This window comes from Salmo salar, chromosome 01 (genome assembly GCF_965601325.2).
Source record: "Salmo salar chromosome 01, fSalSal1, whole genome shotgun sequence".
Taxonomy (NCBI): Eukaryota; Metazoa; Chordata; class Actinopteri; order Salmoniformes; family Salmonidae; genus Salmo; species Salmo salar.
In genome coordinates this window covers 117,227,784-117,239,204 of record NC_138291.1, presented here as the reverse complement: position 1 = coordinate 117,239,204, position 11,421 = coordinate 117,227,784, and the positions used below count along the sequence as shown (strand labels likewise).

At 40.5% G+C, this 11,421-nt stretch overlaps 1 protein-coding gene across 1 annotated transcript in view; it reads right to left on the bottom strand.

Annotated features, from left to right (window-relative positions):
* Positions 1–2,694: 2,694 nt before the first annotated feature.
* LOC123724405 (uncharacterized) overlaps positions 2,695–11,421 on the bottom strand; it is a 139,265-nt gene continuing 130,538 nt past the window's right edge. The window contains exons 3-4 of the mRNA XM_082978772.1: positions 8,722–9,086; positions 2,695–8,497 (exon numbers count right to left, since the gene is read on the bottom strand). Of these exons, the coding sequence (XP_082834898.1) occupies positions 8,428–8,497; positions 8,722–9,086 (435 nt within the window). The 3' untranslated portion in view covers positions 2,695–8,427. The remainder of the gene's footprint in view (positions 8,498–8,721; positions 9,087–11,421) is intronic.

Sequence of the window (11,421 nt, the reverse complement as noted above, 5' to 3'; positions counted from 1 at the left end):
TAAATATGATCAGGTGACCACTAGGCCTACTGTAGGCTAATAACCCTCTTATAATAATCGAATAATATTGACAGGGAGAGGGGGGGGGGGGGGGGGGGGGGGGGGTGCACCAGTGGAGGCTGGTGGAATAGCTGAAGGAAGGACGGGCTCATTGTAATGGCTGGAATGGAATTATTGGAACAGAGTCAAATGTTGTCTCCATATGTTTGAAACCGTTCCATTCCAGCCATAGAAACAAGAGGAAATAAAGTACAGATGTTTTTTTTTTATAGTGGACATCAAGTTAATGAATTGGCTGGCTGGCTGGCTGGACTGATGAGACAGTGGATGCGCAGGGAATTCTCAGAAGGAGAACCTACATTGGTTTACCCCTGATAAACATTTGTTTATTATGAATTACAATGCGTCTCAACCAATCACAATGCTTGTTTTGACAAACCCGTTGTTGGAGGCGTGGCCTTATGTTATCTCTGTTTGTCCACCCATGGCATAAAGTGTCATGTCACTTCATTAGTTATGTTACACTCTGTTAAATAGTTCACTGCTGGTTCTGCAGGCTGAAAGAGATAGATGTTATTGCATGTGATACCAAAGAGCCAATTTTTGTTAGAAAAAGGAATATGGAGTTATATTTTAGCTACTCAGACTATAGTCTGGAGTTATACCTTAGCTAATAGGACTATAGTAGTTATACCTTAGCTAATAGGACTATAGTCTGGAGTTATACCTTAGCTAATAGGACTATAGTCTGGAGTTATACCTTAGCTAATAGGACTGTAGTAGTTATACCTTAGCTAATAGGACTATAGTCTGGAGTTATACCTTAGCTAGTAGGACTATAGTAGTTATACCTTAGCTAATAGGACTATAGTCTGGAGTTATACCTTAGCTAGTAGGACTATAGTAGTTATACCTTAGCTAACAGGACTATAGTCTGGAGTTATACCTTAGCTAGTAGGACTATAGTCTGGAGTTATACCTTAGCTAGTAGGACTATAGTAGTTATACCTTAGCTAATAGGACTATAGTCTGGAGTTATACCTTAGCTAATAGGACTATAGTAGTTATACCTTAGCTAATAGGACTATAGTCTGGAGTTATACCTTAGCTAGTAGGACTATAGTAGTTATACCTTAGCTAATAGGACTATAGTCTGGAGTTATACCTTAGCTAATAGGACTATAGTAGTTATACCTTAGCTAATAGGACTATAGTAGTTATACCTTAGCTAATAGGACTATAGTCTGGAGTTATACCTTAGCTAATAGGACTGTAGTAGTTATACCTTAGCTAATAGGACTATAGTCTGGAGTTATACCTTAGCTGTTCTACCTTAGCTAATAGGACTGTAGTCTTAAATTAAATAATAAATAAATGAATGACATAGTATAAGGACTGTGGCTCTGGCCATCCCAGGTCATAGGCCTCTCCTTGATTTCTCACATCCTCTCTCCTCACCTCCTTCTCAAAATACAGAGGAGAAGAAGATTCCCCCTCGTGGTGGAGAGATCAAGGAAAGATTAATTGTGATGGAGTCCTATGTACTGTCTGTCTGTACTGTACTGTAGCTGACTTCACAACAACAACAGTCATGAAGAGATGTGATGTTTGTACTGTTTCCTGACTTCACTACAACAACAGTCATAAAGAGATGCGATGTCTGTACTGTTTCCTGACTTCACTACAACAACAGTCATGAAGAGATGTGATGTCTGTACTGTTTCCTGACTTCACTACAACAACAGTCATAAAGAGATGTGATGTCTGTACTGTTTCCTGACTTCACTACAACAACAGTCATAAAGAGATGTGATGTCTGTACTGTTTCCTGACTTCACTACAACAACAGCCATGAAGAGATGTGATGTCTGTACTGTAGCTGACTTCACTACAACAACAGTCATAAAGAGATGTGATGTCTGTACTGTTTCCTGACTTCACTACAACAACAGTCATAAAGAGATGTGATGTCTGTACTGTTTCCTGACTTCACTACAACAACAGTCATAAAGAGATGTGATGTCCGTACTGTTTCCTGACTTCACTACAACAACAGCCATGAAGAGATGTGATGTCTGTACTGTAGCTGACTTCACTACAACAACAGTCATAAAGAGATGTGATGTCTGTACTGTTTCCTGACTTCACTACAACAACAGTTATAAAGAGATGTGATGTCTGTACTGTTTCCTGACTTCACTACAACAACAGTTATAAAGAGATGTGATGTCTGTACTGTTTCCTGACTTCACTACAACAACAGTCATAAAGAGATGTGATGTCTGTACTGTTTCCTGACTTCACTACAACAACAGTCATAAAGAGATGTGATGTCCGTCTGACATTCAGATTATGTTCCTGAACAACTATGAAGACTTTGTCAAGCTGCTGTTAGAGAACGGAGCAGATCGTTGACTCAGAAACGAGTTGGTGTGGAGGTGCAACAGAAACGGCTTGAAAACGTTTTAAAAACGTTTTAAACATTTTGAAAAGAAAGGCAACTACTTCCTCTGTATTCATATACTCAACCTTTCTAAACAGGTTAGACAGTTTCACTATTTGTTAAGTGTTTCAAAATGAATGACGTAGTTTTGTTTCAAAGCATCATCCTTTTGTTGGAGGGGAAGAGCAGTCAACGGAGAACATTAGTCTGAGTTGTATAATAGACAAAAAAAAACAAGACCACTTTAGTGTTTAAAAAAACATTTTACTGATACTGATCAAGTGTTCAAAAGTTTGTGTGTATTGACATAGACACTAAAGTGTATTGACATAGACACTAAAGTGTATTGACATAGACAGTAAAGCGTATTGACATAGACACTAAAGCGTATCAAATAATTATCATACAAAAAGCGATCTGTCCATGATAACGTGTTGTGTTTACATGTAACATATTGTGTTTTCTATGTAACACAGACAAAAAGGAACTTTCAAACAGGACATACAGGTAGGACACAGGACAGGTACGGTAGGACACGGGACAGGTACAGTAGGACACAGGACAGGTACGGTAGGACACGGGACAGGTACAGTAGGACACGGGACAGGTACAGTAGTACACGGGACAGGTACAGTAGTATACGGGACAGGTACAGTAGGACACAGGACAGGTACAGTAGGACACGGGACAGGTACAGTAGGACACGGGACAGGTACAGTAGGACACAGGACAGGTACAGTAGGACACGGGACAGGTACAGTAGGACACGGGACAGGTACAGTAGGACACAGGACAGGTACAGTAGGACACAGGACAGTATACTGGGACACAGGACAGGTAGGACACAGGACAGGTAGGACACAGGACAGTAATACTGGTGTCATGGCAACAAGACTTTCAAACAGCAAAGTAAACAACGTAAAACTAGTGCAACACAATAGAAGGTCATAGTAAAACTAACTGATTATGAATCTATGGATCTCTGCCTCCAAAAGTCAAGAGATTAAATACTAGATAGACATAACAAAACATATCTGTTTTTCATCTAGATATTTGAGAACAAGTTCAACAGTGTGAATGAAAAGTTTTGAACAATACTGTCAATTACAGCCTTCACACTGTAATAAAAACCATACAATTATTTAATAAAATAGTCACCTCATATCTTCTGAGTTTTATGACATAAAGACAGGACTAAGACACATCTGGACTGTGTAATAACACATCTGGACTGTGTAATAACACATCTGGACTGTAATAACACGTCTGGACTGTGTAATAATACCTCTGGACTGTAATAACACGTCTGGACTGTGTAATAACACATCTGGACTGTGTAATAACACATATGGACTGTGTAATAATACCTCTGGACTGTGTAATAACACATATGGACTGTGTAATAATACATATGGACTGTGTAATAACACATATGGACTGTGTAATAACACATATGGACTGTGTAATAATACCTCTGGACTGTAATAACACATCTGGACTGTAATAACACATCTAGACTGTAATAACACATCTGGACTGTGTAATAACACATCTGGACTGTGTAATAACTAAAATAACGTTGGGACTGTGTAATAACACATATGGACTGTGTAATAACATATATGGACTGTGTAATAATACCTCTGGACTGTAATAACACATCTGGACTGTAATAACACATCTGGACTGTAATAACACATCTGGACTGTGTAATAACTAAAATAACATTGGGACTGTGTAATAACACATCTGGACTGTGTAATAACACATCTGGACTGTGTAATAACTAAAAGAACGTTGGGACTGTGTAATAACACCTCTGAACTGTGTAATAACACATCTGGACTGTGTAATAACACGTCTGAACTGTGTAATAACACCTCTGAACTGTGTAATAACACGTCTGAACTGTGTAATAACACCTCTGAACTGTGTAATAACACGTCTGAACTGTGTAATAACACCTCTGAACTGTGTAATAATACCTCTGGACTGTGTAATAACACCTCTGTAATAACACGTCTGGACTGTGTAATAACACATCTGAACTGTGTAATAACACATCTGGACTGTGTAATAACTAAAAGAACGTTGGGACTGTGTAATAACACCTCTGAACTGTGTAATAACACATCTGGACTGTGTAATAACACCTCTGAACTGTGTAATAACACATCTGGACTGTGTAATAACACGTCTGAACTGTGTAATAACACCTCTGAACTGTGTAATAACACGTCTGAACTGTGTAATAACACCTCTGAACTGTGTAATAATACCTCTGGACTGTGTAATAACACCTCTGTAATAACACGTCTGGACTGTGTAATAACACATCTGAACTGTGTAATAACTGTGTAATATCTTAATTAACGACACCTCAGTATAGCCACTCCACATTTGAGAACAGAAGTCAATCTGATTTAATCAGGCTAACATTGGCACAATGGCAAATTAAAAACCGGGGCCATGTTCAGCAGAACGCAACGTTTTGTAACATTCATTCACCCCTCTCTGACATGTAGAATAAGAAATCACTACAGCTCTATTTGTGGCATTTCTATCTGCAACGTTCGACAGCGTTTTGCTAGCGAACGTTGGCCCTGCTGTGCATAATAAGCAGTAATCAGTCGTGAGAGTTGAGAGTCAGTGTTGGAGGATTGTGGTTGTCTCAGTGGTGATACACAATCAGAGTAAAGTAAGTTAAAAACAACCTCGAAACCTTCTTTCACCAGGTACAAACAGCCAATGAATTACTTCCATGGCAAAATGAATGGTTTTCCACCTCTTAAAAGAGGTTTCTGTTTTGCTTATTAACCGTAGTGTTCAATTCCAATTACCACTTATTAGCCTTTCTGTTAGGTAGCCCTACTTCTGACTGACGGTGTGACATAATCCCACAATCAAGTGTTTATGTAGTGCTATGTAGTGTTTATGTAGTGCTGTGTAGTGTTTATGTGGTGCTTATGTAGGGCTATGTAGTGTCTATATATGTAGTGCTTGTGGGTGTTGAGATAACTCTTGGGTCGGCTGCTGAGTGTAAGGTTGTTGTATGGTTGGGGTAAGGTTGGTGTAAGGTTGGTGTAAGGTTGGTTTAAGGTTGGTGTACAGCTAGTTTAAGGTTGGTGTAAGGTTGGTGTAAGATTGGTGTAAGATTGGTTTAAGGTTGGTGTACAGCTAGTTTAAGGTTGGTGTAAGATTGGTGTAAAGTTGGTGTAAGATTGGTGTATAGCTGGTTTAAGCTTGGTATAAAGTTGGTGTATGGTTGTTCTAAGGTTGGTGTAAGGTTGTTGTAAGGTTTTTGTGAGCTTGGTGTAAGGTTGGTGTATGATTGATGTAAGGTTGGTGTAAGGTTAGTGTATAGCTGTTTTAAGGTTGGTGTGAAATTGGTGTGTAGTTGGTGTAAGATTGGTGTAAAGTTGGTGAAAGATTGGTGTAAGGTTGGTGTTAGGTTGGTGTAAAGTTGGTGTATGGTTGTTGTCAGGTTTGTGTTAGGTTGGTGTATACAATGGCTTGCAGAAGTATTCACCCCCTTGGCATTTTTCCTATTTTATTGCCTTACAACCTGGAATTAAAATTGGGGGGGTTGCATCATTTGATTTACACAACATGCCTGATGCAAATATTTTTTATTGTGAAACAAACAAGAAATAAGACAAAAAAGTGAAAATTTGAGCGTGCATAACTACTACTTTGTACCTTTTGCAGCAGTTACAGCTGCAAGTCTCTTGGGTTATGTCTCTATAAGCTTGGCACATCTAGCCACTGGGATTTTTGCCCATTCTTCAAGGCAAAACTTCTCCAGCTCCTTCAAGTTGGATGGGTTCTCCAGCTCCTTCAAGTTGGTTGGGTTCCGCTGGTGTACAACAATCTTTAAGTCATACCACAGATTCTCAATTGGATTGAGGTATGGGCTTTAACTAGGCCATTCCAAGACATTTAAATGTTTCCCCTTAAACCACTCAAGTGTTGCTTTAGCAGTATGCGAAAGGGCATTGTCCTGCTGGAAGGTGAACCTCCGTCCCAGTCTCAAATCTCTGGAAGACTGAAACAGGTTTCCCTTAAGAATTTCCCTGTATTTAGCGCCATCCATCATTCCTTCAATTCTGACCAGTTTCCCTGTCCCTGCCAGGGTGATGAGAGATGTTGGGTTTGCGCCAGACATAGCGTTTTCCTTGATGGCCAAAAAGCTACATTTTAGTCTTATCTGACCAGAGTACCTTCTTCCATATGTTTGGGGAGTCTCCCACATGCCTTTTGGCAAACACCAAAACTGTTTGCTTATTTTTTTCTTTAAACAATGGATTTTTTCTGGCCACTCTTCCGTAAAGCCCAGCTTTGTGGAGTGTACGGCTTAAAGTGGTCCTATGGGCAGATACTTCAATCTCCGCTGTAGAGCTTTGCAGCTCCTTCAGGGTTATCTTTGGTCTCTTTGTTGCCTCTCTGGTCCGTGAGTTTGGTGGGCGGCCCTCTCTTGGCAGGTTTATTGTGGTGCCATATTCTTTACAATTTTTAATAATGGTTTTAATGGTGCTCCACGGGATATTCAAAGTTTCTGATATTTTTTATAACCCAACCCTAATCTGTACTTCTCCACAACTTTGTCCCTGACCTGTTTGGAGAGCTCCTTGGTCTTCATGGTGCAGCTTGCTTGGTGGTGACCCTTGCTTAGTGGTGTTGCAGACTCTGGGGCCTTTCAGAACAGGTGTATATATACTGAGATCATGTGAAAGATCATGTGACACAGATTGCACACAGGTGGACTTTATTTAACTAATTATGTGACTTCTGAAGGTAATTGGTTGCACCAAATCTTATTTAGGGGCTTCATAGCGAAGGGGGTGAATACATATGCACGCACCACTTTTCAGTTTTTTATTTTTTAGATTATTAGTTCTTTTTTTCATTTCACTTCACCAGTTTGGACTATTTTGTGTGTGTCCATTACATGAAATCCAAATACAAATCTATTTAAATTACAGGTTTTAATGCAACAAAATAGGAAAAACGCCAAGGGGGTGAATACTTTTGCAAGGCACTGTAGTTGTTGAAAGATTGGTGTATGATTGGTGTAAGGTTGGTGTAAGGTTGGTGTATGGTTGGTGTAAGGTTGGTCAAAGATTGGTGTATAGCTGGTGTAAGGTTGGTGTATGGTTGTTGTAAGGTTGGTGTTAGGTTGGTGTATGGTTGTTGTAAGGTTGGTGTATAGTTGGTCAAAGATTGGTGTATAGCTGGTGTAAGGTTGGTGTCAGGTTGGTGTTAGCTTGTTGTAAGGTTGGTGTAAGGTTGTTATTGGTGTTCCTCAGGGCTCAGTCTCTCAGCATCAGTGCATACATAGTACGGTCACAGAGGGAGAAACAGCTGGCTGTATACTGTATGGAGGAAGACCTGCAGCAGGATTTACCAGTGATGCCGTTGTCTTACAACAGGTGGCGTCATACGCAACCCAAGTCCGTCAACCCAAGTGCAGAAGAAAGTCGCCCTATCTGATGTTTGTAGATGTCTTTCCCTTTGTTCTGAATCCTGTTAATTGAACGCCATGTTGGTCTTTACAACTTCCCAGATCTCCAGAGACAGGCTTTGTTAAGTTGGACCTTTCCCCTTGCTCCCTGTCCATCAAAACAGGTTAAAATATCTCCATGATTGAAATCAAATGGCTAAGAGTAGAAAAAAATAAAATAAACAAAGACTACAAATTAAATCCCAAGTGTCTGGCACAGTGCGCTGTGTGGTAACTAATTAATAAATACACAAAACATAAATACTTTACATACATGTACCTGAGCTCAGACCTATAGCACCTCTGACATCAGAGCACCAACGGAGGGGACTGACTCGCTGACATGCCAACCGCCCAACGGTCCGTCCCCATTATTCAAAACTCAGAGACACCACATCTTAAGGTTTCATAGTGCAAGTGAAATGTCTTTATCGTCTTAGAGAAAGAACGTCCTTTAATTCCCTTCAGTTTAGTCCAGCTGCTCTCAGCTGCTGAACTTGGCGTGAACGATCACACAAGGCTTAGGTAGTGTTGGGGGTTGCTTAGGTACAGATCTGGAGGAGAGGGAGATAGATGTTAAAAGTGCATGTTAAGTATCACATCCAGAAATTCACAAGTGACTGGTTAGAAAACGTAATCTTGGCATGAAAGGATAAATTGATTCATCTCAGAACGCTGAACGAAAATCTTCCTTGTCCAGCCAGTAACAGTCTGTCAAGCAAGACTATAAGTTGATTGATCTAATAGCTGGGTGTTGTCCAGAGTATCTGGGACGTACCTGTTGTGGTGTGGAACAGGTCTCAGCGGCCTGGGGACACCGGGGACAGGTACAGGGATGGGGACTCCGACAGCAATGGGGCTACGAATCAGATGACTGCTCCTTCCGGGGGAGTTAGGGTTAGGGCTAGCAGGCAAAGGCTTCTGGGTATTCCTGCCCAGGGGGTAGGTAGGTAAAGGCTTCTGGGTATTCCTGCCAATTGGGTCGGCAGATAGAGGCTTCTGGGTATTCCTGCCCAGGGGGTCTGCAGGTAAAGGTTTTTGGATATTCCTGCCCAGGGGGTCTGCAGTCAAAGGCTTCTGGGTATTCCTGCCCAGGGGGTCGGCAGGTAGGGGCTTCTGGGGTGGACTAGGCTTCTCCAACTCCTATTGAAGACAGACACACCGACCGCCAATCAAAACAATCAATGAATGAAGGAATCAGTCTATCAAGCAATCAAACCAACTCTTTATTGTCCCAATTGGAACATGTGTATAGTGGTATTCGGTTCAAAACTTAATCTGAACTGAAAGCTGATGGTATCAGTAGACTCAGATGAGCGTGTTGACTCACACACACCACCAGGGGGCGATCAAAGCCACCTAATTGTACCCCAGGTTTCATCTGAGCTCTGTCTGCCTGTATTATCACATCGACACCATCCCTCGTTCACCATGGCAGCCCTCCCTCCCAAGACAGACAGACAGACAGACAGACAGACAGACAGACAGACAGACAGACAGACAGACAGACAGACAGACAGACAGACAGACAGACAGACAGACAGACAGTATATATGCATCCTAAATGGTTCCCTATAGGGCCCTGGTCAAAAGTAGTGCACTACAAAGGGAATAGGGTGCCATTTAAGCCTCAGGGCATTTGATGAAGATCCGTCATGTGTTATTAATCTACTGCAGAAGGATGACATCATGATTTAAGTCTGGCTGTTACCTTCTGTACAGATGTTCCACATTCACACACACACTCAGACAGACACACAGACACACACACATACACACACACACAGACAGACAGACAGACAGACAGACAGACAGACAGACAGACAGACAGACAGACAGACACACGCACAGTTTCTCTAAAAAGGAAAGAGTGTTTACATACCCCATACAGTACCATACAGTACAGTATCATACAGTACCATACAGTACCATACAGTATCATACAGTACCATACAGTATCATAAGGTACCATACAATACAGTATCATACAGTATCATACAGTACCATACGATACAGTATCATACAGTACCATACAGTACAGTACCATACAGTACCATACAGTACCATACAGTACAGTACCATACAGTACCATACAGTATCATACAATACAGTACCATACAGTATCATACAGTATCATACAGTACCATACAGTATCATAGAGTACCATACAGTATCATACAGTACCATACAGTACCATACAGTACAGTACCATACTGTACCATACAGTATCATACAATACAGTACCATACAGTATCATACAGTACAGTACCATACAGTACCATACAGTACCATACAATACAGTACCATGCAGTACCATACTGTACCATACAGTACCATACAGTACAGTACCATACAGGATCATACAGTACCATACAGTACAGTACCATACACTACAGTACCATACAGTACCATACAGTACAGTACCATGCAGTATCATACAGTACCATACAGTATCATACAGTACCATACAGTATCATACAGTACCATACAGTACAGTACCATACAATACCATACAGTATCATACAATGCAGTACCATACAGTATCATACAGTACCATACAGTATCATACAGCACCATACAGTATCATACAGTACCATAAATTACAGTATCATAGAGTACCATACAGTATCATACAGTACCATACAGTACCATACAGTACAGTACCACACAGTACCATACAGTATCATACAATACAGTACCATACAGTATCATACAGTACCATACAGTATCATACAGTACAGTACCATACAGTACCATACAACACAGTACCATACAGTACCATACAGTACCATACAATACAGTACTATGCAGTACCATACTGTACCATACAGTTCCATACAGTACACTACCATACAGGATCATACAGTACCATACAGTACCATACAGTACCATACAATACAGTATCATACAGTACCATACAGTACAGTATCATACAGTACCATACAGTATCATACAGTACCATACAGTATCATACAGTACCATACAATACAGTATCATACAGTACCATACAGTACCATACAGTACAGTATCATACAGTACCATACAGTACCATACAGTACCATACAGTACAGTACCATACAGGATCATACAGTACCATACAGTACAGTACCATACACTACAGTACCATACAGTACCATACAGTACAGTACCATGCAGTATCATACAGTACCATACAGTATCATACAGTACCATACAGTATCATACAGTACCATACAGTACAGTACCATACAATACCATACAGTATCATACAATGCAGTACCATACAGTATCATACAGCACCATACAGTATCATACAGTACCATAAATTACAGTATCATAGAGTACCATACAGTATCATACAGTACCATACAGTACCATACAGTACAGTACCACACAGTACCATACAGTATCATACAATACAGTACCATACAGTATCATACAGTACCATACAGTATCATACAGTACAGTACCATACAGTACCATACAACACAGTACCATA